Here is a 19,638-nt window from a genome sequence, read left to right on the forward strand (position 1 = left end):
AACCAAAAACATATGTATACAGTTTTATTGATTTATATAATGACAATAATTAATTAACAATAGAAAATAATAAACAAAATATGTAGTAAATATACATCCGTATGATTTATGCAGAGCACAATTGTTTTTGAATACAACACTTAACTTAAGAATACATGCAATATTTTTTTTTATGTTCATCGTATAAAGTTTATGTTTGAGATGACGTGGGAAATATTAAACAAGACTTAATATAAACAACATTAGTCCGAACAAATGAAACAACAAACGTATGCTGTGTGATATTCGTGTGTAAGATATTGGGGATTTTCGGTATAACTTTGAAGATTAATTAATCTATATGTGTACACAGATCAGAAAAGGATATAAAAAAAAGAGTTCGATGTTTTTCATATTGTCACCGAACAACATAATTGTTTTGTTTAACCACTACACAAATTAGAGGTGGTAAGTGGTAAGTTATAGAGTAAAGCATGCATTTAACATATAAGCATATAGTTATAGAGTAAAGCATGCATTTAACATATAAGCATATAAAGTTGTTACATTGATGAATTGCTTATAAAAATTTAACTCGTGAATGTATTTAATATTACAATATAAGAGTAAAAATAAGGCATACTTTTTGCGCGCACATGTATAATTATATACAAACATATTAAGTTTTTGAGATCTTATATTGTAGGTGTATTATATTCTTGTAATACGTATAGACATTGATTCTTTCGTTTGCAAGTCAAAATGTTGTAAACATATTTCATTACATAGATGACATTTTAAGATAAGCGTTTTATCTCTAGCTTTCACGCTGTATCGATCTGCAGTTCATGCAGTTCTGGAAGAAAACATGTTTGTTTAATAAACCAAACTTGCTCAAATTAACAAAGGCACACAAATAAATCATTTGATTCATTATATATAAATATTTTCACAAAGCAATACATTGTCTAACTTCTTTACCAAGTACTTTGCTATAATAGTCAAAGTTTACTTCAGAATTCTTCTTTAAAATATGAACGTTTCCCTCAACAACCCAACAATACGTTTCAGTATATACGTAAACGATAAAGCATATATATATATTAATCCATTTACAGTTGTCACTATTTGTTACTAGAATTATCAATTGAATTGCTGGCGTTCGTTACTCTTGTCTCAGTATTGTCTACGCTGTCCGTTTGTGAAATTTGGTGCGCCTCTCTACCAAGTTTGTTATGGTCCATCGAACGCAGGCGAGTCGCTGACCTTGATACCAAACTTGATTGCGCTGTTTTTCTGCTGTTAGGGGTGCCTGAAGACACCGACCATCTGTATTGGTCGCCCATGACCCGTCGAATCGGATACAGGACTGTTCGTTTCAGTTCTGAGCGAAATCGTCTGTTCAGAAATGTGTAGATGTAGAAATTGACATGGAAGGAGACGACCAGAGCTATCTCGTACGCCGCATGAATTGCCCGGTTTGTTTCCAAATGAAAAAATGCACCCGTGTGTTTATTTATTACGGACATCATCAGAAATCCTCCGTAAGGAATTTCCGGTAACAGAAAGACGATTAAGATTGAAATGACGATTTTCGTTATTCGTATGTTTTCTGAATCTCGTCGAGCAACCTGTTCTCGGCTGCCGGCTGCTACGACTAATTTGGTCTTTCGAAGTTCAATGATGAACAGGATGGTAAAGATAAAAAGAAGAGCAATAGGAATAAAGTGACGAATGAAGAAAACGGCCCACAGGTACACACAATCTTCTTTACAATCGTCTATTTCCCATTGGCAGAAGCCATTTATAGCCTTTTCGTCGAAGAGGTGGTATATATGAATCAACGGAGATAGAATGAAGATGCAAACACATGTAATGTGGACTGTTCTACTTGTAAAGATTTTTCCAGCAAAGAACGGGTATGCAACAGAAACGAAACGTTGAATACCAAGAAACAGCGTCAAGAATATTGAACACGTGTGAAATAACTTTGAAAAGAAGAACTTTGACAGCATAAACCATGTACATAAGCTTTTCGACAATTTGTATGCGTCCACTGACCTATCTATTGTCCCGTAAGCCATATTTATGTTCTCGTCGTTATACATGTCAGCCGAAGTTTCGGTTTCATTTGTCAATACATCAGAATAATGTTCAGGACCAGTTGCTTTTTCAAAGTTCTGATATACAATTATATACGTCGGTAGTGTTACCAATCCAGTAAGTGTGTCGGCTATTGCAATCGCTGCAAGAATCATGTTGGTGGGGTTACGCACTTTCTTTCGTAACAGCACAATGATCACTAGGACGTTGACGAGGGCCGTTATGATGACCAAGATCTCCCAAATAAATAGATAAATCGGTCTCTCAAAGGCAAATGCTTCATACATGTAGTCTTCATAGTCTGGATTATAATAGGAATCGTTAGCTGACATTTCATTTCCGTTTTCACCAAAAACCGTGTTATCTGAAGAGCCTTTTGGATCTTTGTAATCAACCGAAGCGGTGGGAAATGATGCAGTCGAAATCTCCAACAAATGTGAAGACATCGTCATAACTAATGAGACAGATGTTTTCAATGACGACGAACCATTCTCGGTAGGTGATTTGTAGGTGATTTGTGACGTATTCCATAGCGTCTGGGTCGTCATTTTAACGCTGTATCGAACTCCTCACTGCACCTGGATAAAAAAAACGTAATCCGTGTTATTTTATCCAACTACGTTTTAATAGTTGTTTTTTTAAGATGCATGTACATGAAATTAGTGGTATGCAAAAAAGTTTGGAGGACATGAACGTATTTCATTGTGAGAGATAAATATCGTCGTGTCGGTATCGTAAGCAGGCATTTGCATTATATAACGACGGTATAACTTAACACATACTTATAATGAGACCCTCGCATCTTGATAGCTTATCTTAATTGGTAGAGCAAGAACAATTAAACAATTAGTATGTAGGAAGTTATACCGTAGTTATGCTAAGGCTTTCTTTCGATACCGACACTACGACATTTATTCTCTTACAATAAAATACGTTTTAAACTACACACAATTTGCGATGATTGCACCTATTAACATTCGTCTTTGTAATTGTTACATATTCATGTTTCGTTTTCAATTTTGTACTAAAATCACAATTACTGCTACCAAAAGTAAACAGAAAATAAATTTCAAATAATTATTTAATCTTTGCTGTAATGAACGCTATAAGAGAAATCTATTGTAAGCCTATTTTGCGAATTTCGGGTTTAATACACGTCTTTCTTGTGTTACAAGAATTTCAGTTTTTAGTGTGTCAAAAGAACAAACCTTTTTTCAAACGCTTCAAGCGTAGTTTAAGAATTGTTTTTAAAGTTTTGTCATTAAATTGTCCATAGCCACATAACAATAAATAACACATATGCTAATATGACTGCTTATATGTTGAAATTTTATAGGAATATAGTATTGCATTTGAATTACGTAAGTTTGCTGCTATAATTTATTTTTTTTTTAAATGCAACCAACCAGTGTAAAATATTCCGCCTGTCATGCCACTTACATCCCCGTCGACTTGACAGCTTGCCTCTGCAGCATATCAATTTAAGGCTTATATTGTTAGCTTCCTGAATTTTAAAATGATAACTTGGTCATGTGATACGTACGGAATACCGTTAGGGCCATCGTGGCAACACATTAAGTGCGACAATACGATGGCGACAGTGCAGTAGTACGATGGCGACAATGCGATAGTGCGATAATACGATGACGACAGTGCGACAATACGATGGCGAAAGTACGATTGCGATAGTGCGATAATACGATGACGACAGTGCGACCTTACGATAGCGACAGTGCGATAGTACGATGGCGACAATGCGATAATAAGATGACGACATTACGACAACGCGATAGTACGATGGCGACAATGCGATAGTACGATGGCGCCATCGTACTATCGCGTTATCGCATTGTCACCATTGTACTATCGCATTGTCGCCATCGTGCTATCGCGTTTTCGCATTGTCGCTATTGTACTATCGCATTGTCGCCATCATACTATCGCATTGTCGCGATTGTACTATCGCACTTTCGCATTGTCGCCCTCTTGATTTTAATGTGTAACCACGATGGCACTTACGGTATTCCGTAGAAACGCGGTAGTACTTCTAAGAATTCTCTGAGTGGTTGCGTTTAACGATATGAATACAAATATGGAAATGCGTGTTGAGTTTATAAAACAACAACAAAAAATTACTCAGAGGCAGATGACAGATGTTGGAATACGTAAACATTTGCATACAAACACTGGCATAAATACGAAGATGGCATGATGCACTTCTGATAACTTGAAGGTTTAGATGTAATTCGGTCAAAATAGTAAAATTTGCGACCTAGTTTTTGTTAGGTTTCTTTCTTCAAAGTTCATCTCAAACGCATCCAATATTTTAAACGACTGCTGAGCTTGTCCACACAAACACTCGTAGGTAAAGGCCGAATTTGCTATAAAAGCATAATGTTTCAAAATTGAATTTATTGATTTGGGGTATTCTTATCTTAAATATTTTTCTTAGAACGAGCATCGAAAAATAAATCTTTCCTCGAAAACAAAGTTTTTGTGTGCTATACCATATATTAGTTTTAATGCAAAAAATATAAACAGCAAAATATTCAATATTTGTCAGCTAATGTATATTTTGTCTTGATTTACATACCATGAGAGTTTATTAACCGAAGCATACGTTTGAACATTACACAGTGTATGACTATCCGTATACTGAGTTAGTATTTTTAACCAGTATCATAAATAAGTTTGAATTATAAATGACATATTTATGGTAACGATAATAGCAAGTATTACGTTCTGTTTTTTTTTTCATTACCGGCTTATTGTGATTGCATTTGACCAGCGTAAAAAGCGGAACCAGCTCACACGTTTACAATATTTTTAAGTAAGGTCATTTGTTTATAAAAAATATTGTCTCACTTTGTTTTAAATGTTTGACATTATTTGATATGTATCTCATTTGAATTTGTACAGTCAATTGCATTGTATTTATTTGTGTCCTTTTTAGATCTTGTCGCCATGGCCATATGCGTCTAGCTTTACTTATTTACAGTAACTCTAAACGAAATTAACTTTCTATCTACAGCATGCGGTCATCATTTTAAACTTGCATATTATGAATAATTCCTTGATAATTCCAAAATAACTGACACATTTTCATTTTTCTTATCGGCATTTCATTTAAACAGTTGGTTGTAATTGTAGTTATATAACAAAATTCTTTCAAAATGCATTTAGAGCTGTGAAGAAACATTTTTTTAAAGTTTTTATTGAATGACAGTGCAATGACACTGTTGTAAAACCAAAACAAACAATACGCAATTTCACTGATAAACGTTCAAGTTCAGATAATACAAGTATAACCCCAGTCCGAAAAATTGCATGCGACGGGATAAAGTTATCACGTAAGACACGAAATAGAACACCTCCCTATATTAAAGGCATTGTTCTTATCCTTATCGTTTCACGTTGTGTTGTTAAAAATTCATCTATTGTATATTTTTACAAGACAACGCATGGAAAGTATGAATTGCTGCTTAAAAACGTTCACAGTATATTTAGAGAAATTTTTAAGAATAAAATATATCCAAACGTTATTAAGACAATAAATTAAAAGATAGAATTTCCAGTGCGCCTCTTCTGGTTAATGTGACCAGTATAACCTTTAACAGATAGGTTTGTGAAGATAAGAACCGATGCATACAATTCATATCTCCCTGCAGAATTTCATACTCTTCAATCATTGTACCGTTTTAACATGGCTGGAAGTAGGATAAGATGTATATGTCTTGCAATCCTTTTACTTGGTAAGTATGCGTTATATGAATACTTAACAAACAGAAAATATATAACGGTTTATATTATAATATTCATATATTTAGAAATGTACAAATAGTGGGAACATTTTTCCTGTCGATTATTCATACAAGTAGTTTTACGCAGAATTATAAATTTCCAGTGGCTGGCTAAACATAGCTAGGTTTGTTTGTAGTATACTGCTGATTTTCTTAGAAAAATTGTTTGTCGTTGTTTCAATCCATTTTATCTCTATGATTAAAAGCTTAATGCATGCATGTTGTCTACTGTATAACCATTTGAAGACTATACCGTGTTCTTGTTGCAATAACAATAACATTGAATGTATCTGACGTTAGAAGTATTACTCGCGAAATCAAGCTACGTGACTGTAACAATATTATATTCGAAAATGATTGTAAACATTCTATAATTGTAACTTAATTTGTTGTCCCAAATGTATTACAATTGAATTTCATATTCAAGTTAACATACAATTCGCCTAATTGAGATGTAAACATAAGTGCTATGATAAAAACGGGAGCGCCTCATTCTTCATAATCGGATATTGCCAATAACTTATGTACATGGATTGTTTACGCTTAGGTCAACTTCGAACAAAAGCACTTGTCTACCAAATCGAGTATGTTATCTTGCAATAACATTTACGAATTTTGTGTCGATATCACTGACATACAATGCATCCCCGGAAAAAGATACGGACAAGCTTTATAAAACAAAAGTAATGTAAAAGAAAGGTTAATTACTGTCTATATTGATAAAAATCATCTATACTACGAATTTCCGATCAGAGGGTACAGGTTTAGACACTAAGGCTTAAATATTATTACAAGTGTATTGATATTCTTTGTAAGATAACATAGTCATATCAGACATGCACAGGCCCAAACTATAGATCAAGTTGACTCCCATTAAATGTTTCAAGAAAATACTTACTACACTGTATGTGTGTTGTTAAAAAAGTGTGTAAAGGCGATCTTTCACATGGGTAGATTTAAACAATAACAACAACAAAAACAACAACACGATATAAATATCAACAACAGCTAAAATAACAAGATGCTCATGTAAAAAACTATATTGACAGGAGACATATACTCATAGTTTATTCTGTGCAAGAAAGCACCAACATGCTAACAAAACATCAATGCGTTCAAGTGTATTCGTCATTGTATCCTTGTTACGTTATGTAGGAACAACATTTAAGCAATACAAAAATATGCATATGTATGAAGTGCCCAGTTTTACTCACAAATACAACTTAGTTAAATAACGCATCATGTGACCACTTTTTCAAAATGGTTCTTTTTTGATTTTTAGTATCTGTCTCATTTGGTTTTGTTGTATCTTATTGTAAAATACGTACAATTGTAAATGATAATTGGTTGGAGATTATAAGCGCGATGCATGCCTATGAAATTTCAAAGCGAAAATTAATAAACCGTACAACTTTTATTATTATACACAAAGAGATAATAAAGACTGTGTGCACAAACACAAACTAATTTATTTTAAATATTAATATGCTTTAGTTAATTTAAATGTTTGTGTTAACTCGACAGGAAATTCTCATTGCTTGCTGTCATTTAACATACATAAAATTAGCCAATAGCAATGCATTACACTTCTTTTGTCGCCGGCCTCTTTTGAATATCTTTTCGTTTTGATATAACATGCCTAAACGAGTTAATTTGCACAAAAGTCCGTTAAGTTTGGTTTCCTTTATTATTGCTACTTTTTACATTTATGTTTATGCCGCTAATGTAATGGTTACATATAATAGACGTTCGATTATGATCGATTTTGCGATACATTATACTGATGTGTTTTGATCTATTTTATATTTTACAATCTTTTAGTCGAAAATAAACCAATAAACACATATACCGATTCTGTACATTATGAAAATTATATAATACTAATTATACATGTATAATAATATATACATAATACTGTAATAAAAATACCAATACTTACACTTTAAATAATACTGATATAACTATACTACATTGTTATAGTATTGATGAGCATGTTGATAAAAAAAATATGATTATGATTGCTAATGATGAGGATGAAGATGATGATGAGGATGAAGATGATGATGATGATGTTACTGATGATGGTGATGATGATGATGATGATGATGATGATGATGATGATGATGATGATGATGATGATGATGATGATGATGATGATGATGATGATGATGATGATGATGATGATGATGATGATGATAATGATGATAATGATGATGATAATGATACTGCTGTTGATGATGATGATACTGCTGTTGATGATGATGTTTATGGTGATGATTTTTTATCCTTTGAATTTAAATGTATCTTTGAAAGCTCTCAGCGCTTTGATCTATTTCAGCCATTATGGCAGCCATGGTGACAGGTTTGAGGCTGAACAGACAGACGGGTAAACTGACGGTCGAGTTGTTGATAGTGGCGGATTACAGTATGTATGAAAGGTATAGAAAAGGATAAGTATTTACTCTTCATTATTCTATAGGACATTATTTTTCAGATTCTCAAATGATCTCTTTTTCTTGTATACATATGCATATTTAACAACTCTATTGGTAGGGAGTTACATCACAGAAATACATGCGCTTTGAGCAGTGCGTTTACGCAATATATAACCGAACATGTATGGTCCTTATTATTTCAGCCGCGTAACAAAACAACGTATAAACGTTAGTTTAGTATTTTCCCACGACATGTATCGAATGTTTTCACACGAAACAGTATTTTATGTGTAGATGTTTACTAAAAGATTTCCTACACAAATTCAATGTAAAAGCAATAACTTTAACAAAAAATTAAGTCAAACTTTTGCGCATATAGACCCCCATAACCATACCTTTTCTTGAAGACCATTCCAAGCCGCAATGATTTAAACAATAAAAAAAGTTATGTGATGCGTTATGCAAGAAAGAACTCGACGCGAATCAACGATCACTGTTTTACGGCAATCTATTTACCGGTTGTGTACCAGCAGACGGGCTTTCCCGCCATCTGTCAAAGTCTCATGTAATCCCCAACCTTCAAGCAAAAGAGTGAATTTCTGTTAAACAACAATGTTTTCCCTACCACATGCACAAAAGAAACATTCTAAAATATAGTGGCAAGTGCCCCTACAGAGAATTGTGTCTTCTTATTAATGATGTTCATGTTTTTTAGAGAGTATAGCATTGCACTCCAAAATTAGTATATTGTAACCTAGATGGTACAACGAGTCGGACGCGTCTCTCCCACACTCGATGCGTGTCAACCAGTCCATTTCCGCTGTCAAACAATACATCGGAGCGCTCGTGCATTCCGTAAGTACCTAACGCACACGTTCGATACAAAGCCACACAATGTTACAGCTGCTAGTATTCTTGTTTTTTTCCCTCTTATTGCGTTGCTGATATATACGGTTAGTAATAGTTCGCTCGTAGACTGGTATTCCCAATCTTATGAATATATGAGCATCAAAAGCAAAAATTACAGGGTATTTGGGGACGTAGCTTAGATGTAAAAAAAAACAAATATTTAATCTTAAATTAACGATTTTAGGGAAATATGGATTACGCGTGAATCCAATATGATTGAAAATAATCTATATCGCCTGCATATTAACCCTTTGCATGCTGGGAAATTTGTCGTCTGCTAAAATGTCGTCTGCTGAATTTCTAAAATTAGCATTTCTTCGAATTTTTTTCAAAAAATACTATCAGAATAGAAAACAGTTTGGATTCACAAGAGACGCCACGTTCTGTGGCGTCTCATCTGGATCCAAACTGTTTGCAAAGGCCTTTAAAATTCGGTTCCCGCACTGAAAGGGTTAATTATAGTGTTTCAAATGATTGGTTCATATTTTTGTCAGACCTGTCGGTATGATGGACATGATTAAAATTACTAATGTAGTGAACGTGTTTCAGAGTAAACACGTGTACAAAACGCTAGAGAGCAGCAACATCTTCATAGGACTGGAATTAGTCGAAATTCTAGTACAAACGGTACGGGATTTTATTCATACCAAAAACAGCCTTGCGGGGATATACTGGGGATTTTTTTCACGATTTTTCGTACAATATTTCTTTAAATGTAAGTTGGTTGTGATATCACTAATTTGACCCTTATATATGCGTGTTATATTAAAATTAAAGGTAGCTAGCACACGGAATGTAAAGTTTTGCAAAGTTACGTTAAATAAGCACCAGCTAAACGACACCGCGTATCATTTCGTTTTATATGAGTGAACCGTTCGTAAACTTTGGAAATTCATGAATAAATTTGAGGCTAGGTTGCGTATATTTTTATTGATAGGTTAAAATGTGGTTAATTATTTTTTTTTGCTTTGTGTAGTTTAAATGCAATGTGACTGCTGCACAGTGAATATTTACAAGTATTTACAATTATTCGAACGAGTTTAATATACTAACTAATCAAACTTCACAATTATACTGAATAATCAAAGCGCTGAAGACACTCTAGTTGTTCTTCATGGTGTAACACAAGGCACAACTAAGTGTTTTTAAGCATGAATAGCATCACCGATTTAAATTAAGCGTTAATTGAGGTGTATGTTGAAATTATTATACGCGTTTTTGAACGCTTCTATGTGATCTACGGCGACCTTTCCACAAAAATTAAGAAAATTATTTCATCAAATTCAGACGCGTGCGGAAGCTGACGTCATTGAATCAGCGCGTGTCGTCATCGACGACCAACTGTTGATAGACACCAGCATCAGCTTCCCGTTACTGGAGAACTTCTCCGAACAGCTGCAAGCGTCCATACCACACGACCATGCAATGGTCATCACTGAGTAGGTGCCTATATCTCACCTCCTACAGAAATGACCTAATCCGATTGTCTTAGAGCGGTCACGTGCCCATGCAGTATTTTCCATACACCCCGAGTACTTTCCATTCTACCCGAATAATCAAGTAGTCGGTTGAGATATAATCGTTACACCGTTAGTAGCTGACGGTGTATGGGATATACACCCTAAGTAATTTAATAAAAATACTGAGGGTGTATATCCCATACACCGTCAGTTACTAACGGTGTAACTAATAATACCTTTTACTTCTAGCCTTGGTGATCACATAACTGACTGTTCATTTTAGCCTCGTTCTGGGATAACTGAGCTTAATGCTTATGCTGTCGCAGAGCAGGAATGACTCTTTCTGCCTTTACTGGATTTCCGTTGAGAAGAAACTGCTTTAAACAAGAAATATTGAAAGCGGAAGGTGTCGTCGCTAATCAGTTTGCACAGTCTCATCTAGGACGACAGTTTACGCAAATGCATTACCGGTAAACCCAGGTCTCTCAGAATGAGTCACCTTTAATCTAGAAACATTCGTCAATTTTATATCGGACTACAAATGTGGCTTTCGTTCAATCACCAACCATCATAGACCGCTAAATAATGTTGTATCGGGCTATTGTCCTCACAGAGAAGGTGACGGTTCCCTTGACCACAAAGAATGTGTGTACCCATTTAACTCATCACCTCTACCCCAATTTTATATAGAAATTTAAACCGGTATATGCCTATCTTTTTCATCTTTAATCATGAGACTAAATTCAACTCTCTTAAGCCACATAATATATGACAAACAAATGATGACTTTAAATGTATTCATTGCCCAATGTCATCCTAAAGTATGTGACGGTCCTGTTAGCAATTGGCAATGCGACTGCTCCCTTAATTATAGAGTTGATAAGCGGTCCCTTTAAGACATTTTCCACGGCAAGCTAGCCATGTAACCTCTGAGTATTTGCATGTCTCTTTAACCTTTGACCAATACAGACTATGTGCAAATGTGACGTGTTTTATTCTCAGGCATTTGATAGGTGAGCAGGCAGATCTTTCTGAAACAAAAGCAAGTGGTCACTTTTCGGTCATTTTGTGAGGCAATTAATCCGTGCCAGAAACATAGCAGAAATCATTAATTTTTTGTAGGGAATGGCAACGAAACCGATTTCGGTATTCGAATATTCGGTCACCCTTCTGAACGAATATTCGGATATTCGGTCAGCATCTGTTGGAAAAAAGTCAACTTTGTTTACCGTACCATTACTCCATGAATTCTACTTTCGTTTTTACCGGAAGTTCACCGGAAGTGACTAAATATTGACACAGCGTTGCCGTCGCTAATTCGAAGCTGATTTTGTTGATTACTTTTTAAGTTTTTATTGTTAAAATTGAATGACAAAAACTGTTTTTAAACTATTAATATCGTACGTCAACAATAGAACGAGAAACATAATATTACATGACGACAAAATAATTACATGACAAAACAGTTATATCTACATATAATTAAAGCTGAACTTCCGAATATTCGATTCGGAAAACAGTATCCGAATATTCGGCCCGGGACCACATTCAGATTAAAGGTGTTGGGCATCATTACCTATCTCTGTATCTACTTAATATATTCAATAAAACATAAATAGCGTTTAAATTAACCCAAAATGACGCACATGACAGGTCACCTATTATAAGGACATCTTTTGATGTATATGTTTCTTTAGAGCATATATATGTAAGAAGCAGAGATAACCAGTGGAGAGTAATGCGCTGAATTCATTAAATGTTTACGAAAAAAAATATTGGACCAACCAAATTAAAATCGTTTGTAAGAACGGTATACCATAGGCTTACAATCATTACCTAATGATAAAAAGAGAAATTTCAATTTCAACTCTAAGCAATGGATATAAACAAAATAAATATTTATTTACATTTTCATTTTGATAAATAAATAAGTAGCTACTTGATAAGGCTGCTTTAATAAATTCAACTATTATGAATCAAAAGTTTAATATGACAACTAAATAAGCATCGCTTTAAACAGCCATAACTTCATTAAATGTGCAGAGATTGTCACGAACTTGGTCTTATTCAACGCAGAAATAAATTTTCTTTCTGGAAATGTACATATCTTGCAAGATTTTTACAAATGCTGGGTCAAAATGTAAGAAACAACACTATACACAACTCGCGTGACCTACTCGTTGTCGATCGGATCCGATCTAAGACTGAAAATTTCACGGAGTAAAGGGCATTTTCCCTGCATAGTTCACGGACCTCGGTACCATAATTCAATAAAACGTACGGAAAAAAACAATCTTACCGTTCTTGCCGTATCTTAATGCATAAAAACTAACTGCCCAGTGCCGCTTTAAACCATTGTTTACATACATTTCAACTGGCTGACATTTTAAACACACGAGTGATTTCATTGGTCCATTGCGAAGGTGTGTCTTTGCACCTGTAGATTTTATTCATAAATCGGGTTCGATCGACAACGAGTAGGTCACACGAGTTGTGTATCGTGTAATTTCTTAAAATTGATAAAGTTATGGCTGTTTAAAGCGATGCACCCCGTTTTCGGGTGATTTTGAGTTGAATACCTTGTTATATATATATTTGATAGTGAAAATTATTTTTTTCAGAAAAGAAGATATTTCGTTATAATTTGATTATTTATCATTCAAAATGATGCTTTAATTTTATTAATATCATAGCCACACGCTAACCACCTGTGGGATGACATATATCAGGAAAGGGGTGGCATTGTTCGTTGTCTTTGTTGACCTAGTTTGAGTGCCCCATTTCCGTTTGTTGTATTGTTAGTCATTACATGTATTCGCTTTCTACAAGACGCAATTTCATGTATGATATTGTCTCCATCAAGGCTTGACAAAATTAAGAGCACAAAACACTTAAATTGTTATCTTTCAATATAGATAAGGTACGTGCCCTTGATTTTTGCAGCAATGCATTGGTTGCAATGCATTATTTATTTGTTTGCTTCCTTATTTTGCAATCGCTTCATTAAGTTGAATGTTGAAGTTGTTTCCGTGTGTGAAGTAGTTTGAGCACCTAAGTATTGTTGTGGAGAGTTCAGTATAAACAATTGTTCATGTCAAAAATGGAAGTGAAATGTTTTTATGACTCATCCAGAAATCGTGGACAAGGTTTACCGTAGGATCCAAACTATGCATTAAATAATCATATGCTATATAATTAATAATCTGAGAGCACTGTCAAATCCCATAATGTCGTTTTTTTCCTAATAACCAATCCACATAAAAATTATCTACCATTCTGGTTAGAAAATGTATAACCCACGTCATGCAAACTTATGCCACATACGGCCAGCGTAACTCCATACCAGCCTGTGTATCAACGCCACCTGGTCAGGAGCTACGCTGTCCACTGTAAGGTCAAGCAAATATCGTTATCACATCAGCGGAAATGGTAGCTACTGACCAGAATGAGAGACTGTGCAGGCGTGTGCTACGCTGGGCCCATATGGCATAAGACCTATTACCCGGGTTATATAGCGGTGACATCGCAGTCCTTACAACTATTGTTTCATAACAATAACTTTCGTAATTCGCTTTTACAATATTCCGAATTTTTGCTACTATGTGATACCATTGAAGGGAAATACGCGTTGTTATGAGAGAGTTGTAACCGTGGCGATATTAAAACGGAAAGGCAACTATTCCCTAAATAGTGCCCTCTCCGTTATTTTATATACCCTACTCAATTTGGAATCATATTTAAAAACTACACCGAGATGTCTGTCTTTTCTATGTATAGCTTATCGTCGGACATATTTAAGTGTTTTTTTATTTTGTAGACATATTTCAAAATGAATTTATAGGTTTTATATAAACACGAAATTTTTTGTTAACTTTCATTTGAAAATTTCCGTCGAAATCGGTTATCGATGTACTTGTTGTTTCATTTTTTGCATTTAACGGAGACGGTGCTTTTTGTGGATAATTTAATGGATATGCTATTGATTTTATCTTACACCACCGCCAAGTTCATGTTGCTAAAAATATTGCTTTAAATGTTGCTTAAAATGTTGTGGAACATATCCGATGATGCGATACATGCAAATTTACAATTCATGCAAATTTAAAAGTTAGTTTGACACAATTTTCAAATTACTTGTGCACAGGGACATGCGATATCTTATCAACAACGTGCACAGCTTTGGTTAATAATATTGCTATGTCCTAGTTTTCGTTATAATGTCCGACTTCATGGAAGAACTAGATACGTAACCGACTAACCGACGCCCGCTTTTTAAAATCTCTGTTCCATTTAGATGCTTAACTTCTGTCCTCAATATTATAATAACCTGTCCGCACTCTCGAAATAAACTACCATACTTCTTTGACATGTGGAAATTTCGTTTATTGGAACCAATGATCTAAATGCAACATGAATTCATTGTTGACTTAAAGGGACCGTCCAACATATTTTGGCATGTATTGAAGCATGTCATTAAATACTTTATATTGATAAATTTAAACATTTGACCTAAAAATCTCCACAAAAACCCAACAAAAATACAATTTAAAAAAAGTAACCCTCAACAGGGCTCGAACCACTGCCCCCTGGAGCCCTGGAGTAAAAGATCTTCCGCCTATACCACTCGACCATCCATGCTCATTTTTAGAGCGGGTGAATTTTTGACCTATATAAGCAATCCTCGTAGTTTCCCAAAATATAACTACAACAGAACTTTCCAAATTATTCAATCGTTTCGCGTCCCACGACGCTTTGTAATTTTCAGGTTTTCAAATCGTCAAAATATGCAATGTAAATGGTCAGTATTACTATTTCCTCAAAAAGATCATAACAAAAACGAAAATTTGCGAATCTGAAACAACTTTTTTTTTATTTTGTCAATTTACCAATCTGTTGGACGGCCCCTTTAAATATCGTTTTCAAGTCAGTGCGAATATAAATACTATCAAACTTGCTATGCAACTTCCGTTAATTCCATTTAAACCACAAAAATTGTTCTTTACTCGGAGTCATTTCTACAGTTCAACAGTCACTTGTGCAAGAAATAATACATAATAAGAAATAATAATAATAATCACCCTCATTTTGGACTCATTTAAAGGGGCCTTTTCACAGATTTTGGCATTTTTTAACTTATTCATTAAATGCTTTATATCGATAAATTTAAACATTGGATCGTAAAAGCTCCAGTAAAAAATCAAGAATAAAATTTAAAAAAGGAAAAGAACATTGCCCGGACCAGGTTTCGAACCAGTGACCCCTGGAGTCCTGCCAGAGTCCTGAAGTAAAAACGCTTCAGCCTACTGAGCTATTCCGCCGAGTACACATGCTGAACGTATTTTATACCTTATATAAGCAATCTTCGTAGTTTCACAAAATTTAACGACAAAAACAGAACTCTCCAAATTATTCAATCGTTTCGCGTTGCAACGCTTTATAATTTTTAGGTTTTAAAATCGTCAAAAGATGCATATAATGGCTCTATTAGACCATGGTAAATGTTCAGTATTACTGTTTCCTCACAAATATCATAACTAAAACGAAAATTTGCGAATCTGAAACAACTTTTTTCAATTTTGTCAATTTACCAAACCGTGAAAAGATCCCTTTAAGTATTACACTAGATAATTCATGTGTTCCTTAACAATATAGTTCTACACTCCAGAAGTCAGCTGTGCACCTAGCACTTCAATGTTCACTCAAGATTTATGTTGTTTACCCGACAATGTTCACTCAAGATTTATGTTGTTTACCCGACACTTTCGCTGTCCGCTAGAAGCTTAAAGGGGCCTTTTCACAGATTTTGGCATGTTTTGAAGTTTGTCATTAAATCTTCGTAGTTTCACAAATTTTAACGACAACAACAGAACTCTCCAAATTATTCAATCGTTTCGCGTTGCAACGCTTTATAATTTTTAGGTTTTTAAATCGTCAAAAGATGCATATAATGGCTATATTAGACCATGGCAAATGTTCGGTAATACTGTTTCCTCACAAATATCATAACTAAACCGAAAATTTGCGAATCTGTAACAACTTTTTCAATTTTGTCAATTTACCGAACCGTGAAAAGATCCCTTTAAGAGGCACACTCAATACTTCAGGTGCACACCCAATGCAGTTGCTAAATCAAATTCAAGTTGTGCACAAACTACTTAAAGTCCAGACCCAATATTTAACCCATTATGCCTAGTGGACTCTCCCATCCTTCAAAATTGGATCAATTTATTTCCAAAATTAGGGATGTCTAGTATATTTATTTCTATATTAAGAATATCTCTTACAGAAATTCCTTTAAGCAAACAGCGCAGACCCTGATGAGACGTCGCATTATGCGGCGTCTCATCTGGGTCTACGCTGTGTTTGCCAAGGCATTTTTTCTAGACGCTAGGAATAAATGGGTTCAGTTGAACAGTGACTACTTTAGTTGTACACTTGAACACATCAGTTGCACATTTTTATTGCATTTTTGCACAGCATACTTAAATGACAAACCAAAAAAGCAACTTAAAACAATTTAAAAAAATCTTCACTGCGAAGACCTTAAGTTACACTCATGTGTACAGTTATAATCTAAATACTTGATTTATTTAAGGTGCTTCCGTTACCCCCAATACTTCAGTAGTGATATAATGTATATCATATACTTTGATTAGACATGCAATGCTTGAGGTACATACATAATACCTCAGTAATAATCTATATAAGCCAGTTCTGAAAATACGGGGTAAATGCGTGTGCGTCAAGTTTCGTCCCAGATTAGCATGCGCAGTCCACACCGGCTTATCAGGGACGACGCTTTCCGTCTAGACTGGATTTTCGGTTAGAAGAAACTTCCTGTAAACGAACAATTCCAGAAAAGCGGAAAGTATCGCCCCTGATGATTCGCCTGTGCGGTCTGCAGTGGTCAATCTGGGACGACACTTTGCGCACATGCATTAAGTCCAGTTTTCCCAGAACTATAGTTCAACTTTAATTACAATATTTCAGCTACACACTCAAGGGTATCCAGGGATCTAAGCCAACGGGTAAGCTTTCTACCTTCTTAATAGAAATGTGTGTATGTTGTCTCCTATATTTACTTCCACAATTTACGTAAATGATGTTGATTTATTTGATCTTTAAAATGTGCATGGATAATTCATGTATTAAACGATTTCTGAAGATATTTAATTACGTAGCATTTCGATATGAAACAATTAGCCTTCTACCAATATTAATTTAAATACTAAGGATTATACATCTGACAGTTTTCATGTCACAATGTGTTGTTCACTTTATCGGACGTTTGCACAGGATTTGCTGACGTCTCCAGTGCTTGCAAGCCCAATGGCTTATCAATCGTTCACAATGGGGGATTCTACTCCGTTTCCACAATCGCTCACGAAATCGGTCATAGGTATCGAATATGAGTTATTTAAAATGTCAATAATCAATATAAATATATTAATGTTGTTTGGCGTTTAAGATTACTCTTTGAATTATTTTTTTCCACATAAAATACATTACATCGATGTATAGATGTTTAAAGTGTTTAATATTTGAGTGGACTTTTTTCATTCGCCCCACTTATGAGACGATGACTAACCGTCTGCAGTAATGTATTACTTAGTCTTACATCTAGGATGCTAGCATTTAACCCATTTATGCCTAGTGGACTCTCTCATCCTTCTAAATTGGATCAATTTATTTCCAAAATTAGGGATGTCTAGTATATTTATATATATATTTAGAATATTTCGTACAGAAATTCCTTTAAGCAAACAGCGCAGACCCTGATGAGACGCCGCATCATGCGGTGTCTCATCAGGGTCTACGCTGTTTGCCAAGGCCTTTTTCTAGACGCTAGGCATAAATGGGTTAATGTTGCTTAAACATGCTGAGAAAGCGTGACGTAATCATTATGGCGCTATCTTAATATCACATTATAACCATATGGCCTTACCACATTACGTCAGCACATAATCTCACTATATAAACTCGCCACATAATCTCACCACGTGACCTCCTAATATGACATCTCCACATAAAACGTACCTCGCAACATGACCTCACCACGCCCACTCAACACGTGACCTTAATACATGACAATACCACTTCAGCTAACCACTTGATAATCAATCCATTCCCCTCCCACATACTTCCAAGATTGTCCAGCTGATTGTTTTTATTTCACTATATTCGAATACCAAGACTTCTGCGTAGATATATATTTTAACGGATTTGTGTTGTATTGGAAACGTTAGATTTTAAGAATATTGGTCGAAAACTATTTTGATTTCACTACAGATAGATTACACTTTCCCCAATAATTTTATGAAAATCGGAATTAAAACGCCCATATTCATTGATATAAAGGCCATATTCCTTATATTGGGAAAGAGCTCTGAACGATTTCTACATCGCCACGCCATTTTATCAGGTCATCATTCAATATAAAGTACATAGAGCCGTGACTTGACATGTTCCCCGCCCTTGTGAACATGATTATTACAAAAGGATGTTTTCAAATTTTAATTCTTTTTTGACACTACTACATGAAACATGCATAACTAAAAATGAGTGTTTTGACTTCACATAACATGGGAAAGATTGCATTATTAACACGAGCTTCGTTCTGGGAATACCGTGATAAAAGCATGTTCGAAAAGTGTAGTCCCAGATTAGCCCGAGTAGTCCGCACAGGCTAATCCGTGACGACACTCTCCACATAAACGGGACTTTCGATAGAAGAGACTTCCTTTAAACAAAAAATACCGTACATTCCGAAAGTGTCGTCACTGATAAACAAGTTCGGCCTGAACAGGCTAATATTGAAGGAAACTGTACGGTCATGTATTAATCCCCATTTGCACAGAGCGAGGTCCATGTTCTATAATTTGGTACGTGTCTGTCTCTTGGGTTTGGTGTTTCGAGCACCCCGAAGCTAATGTTACAATGAGTTCACGTGTC

At 34.9% G+C, this 19,638-nt stretch overlaps 2 protein-coding genes across 5 annotated transcripts in view; one reads left to right on the forward strand and one right to left on the reverse strand.

Moving 5' to 3' along the window:
• LOC127880999 (violet-sensitive opsin-like) overlaps positions 1-3,568 on the reverse strand; it is a 66,952-nt gene extending 63,384 nt beyond the window's left edge. The window contains exons 1-2 of one of the 4 annotated variants that reach the window (XM_052428560.1): positions 3,489-3,568; positions 8-2,660 (exon numbers count right to left, since the gene is read on the reverse strand). In XM_052428560.1, coding sequence (XP_052284520.1) covers positions 1,104-2,630 — 1,527 coding nt within the window. In that variant the 5' untranslated portion in view covers positions 2,631-2,660; positions 3,489-3,568 and the 3' untranslated portion in view covers positions 8-1,103. Of the gene's footprint in view, positions 1-7; positions 2,661-3,488 lie in introns of those variants that run through there. The other 3 variants (XM_052428561.1, XM_052428563.1, XM_052428559.1) reach the window with 3 other exon arrangements.
• Positions 3,569-5,679: 2,111 nt separating this feature from the next.
• Positions 5,680-19,638, forward strand: part of LOC127880884 (A disintegrin and metalloproteinase with thrombospondin motifs 19-like) — a 29,308-nt gene continuing 15,349 nt past the window's right edge. The window contains exons 1-7 of the mRNA XM_052428360.1: positions 5,680-5,834; positions 8,221-8,320; positions 9,076-9,172; positions 9,776-9,853; positions 10,514-10,665; positions 17,677-17,714; positions 17,983-18,085. Of these exons, the coding sequence (XP_052284320.1) occupies positions 5,786-5,834; positions 8,221-8,320; positions 9,076-9,172; positions 9,776-9,853; positions 10,514-10,665; positions 17,677-17,714; positions 17,983-18,085 (617 nt within the window). The 5' untranslated portion in view covers positions 5,680-5,785. The remainder of the gene's footprint in view (positions 5,835-8,220; positions 8,321-9,075; positions 9,173-9,775; positions 9,854-10,513; positions 10,666-17,676; positions 17,715-17,982; positions 18,086-19,638) is intronic.

This window comes from Dreissena polymorpha, chromosome 5, assembly GCF_020536995.1.
Source record: "Dreissena polymorpha isolate Duluth1 chromosome 5, UMN_Dpol_1.0, whole genome shotgun sequence".
NCBI classification, from domain to species: Eukaryota; Metazoa; Mollusca; class Bivalvia; order Myida; family Dreissenidae; genus Dreissena; species Dreissena polymorpha.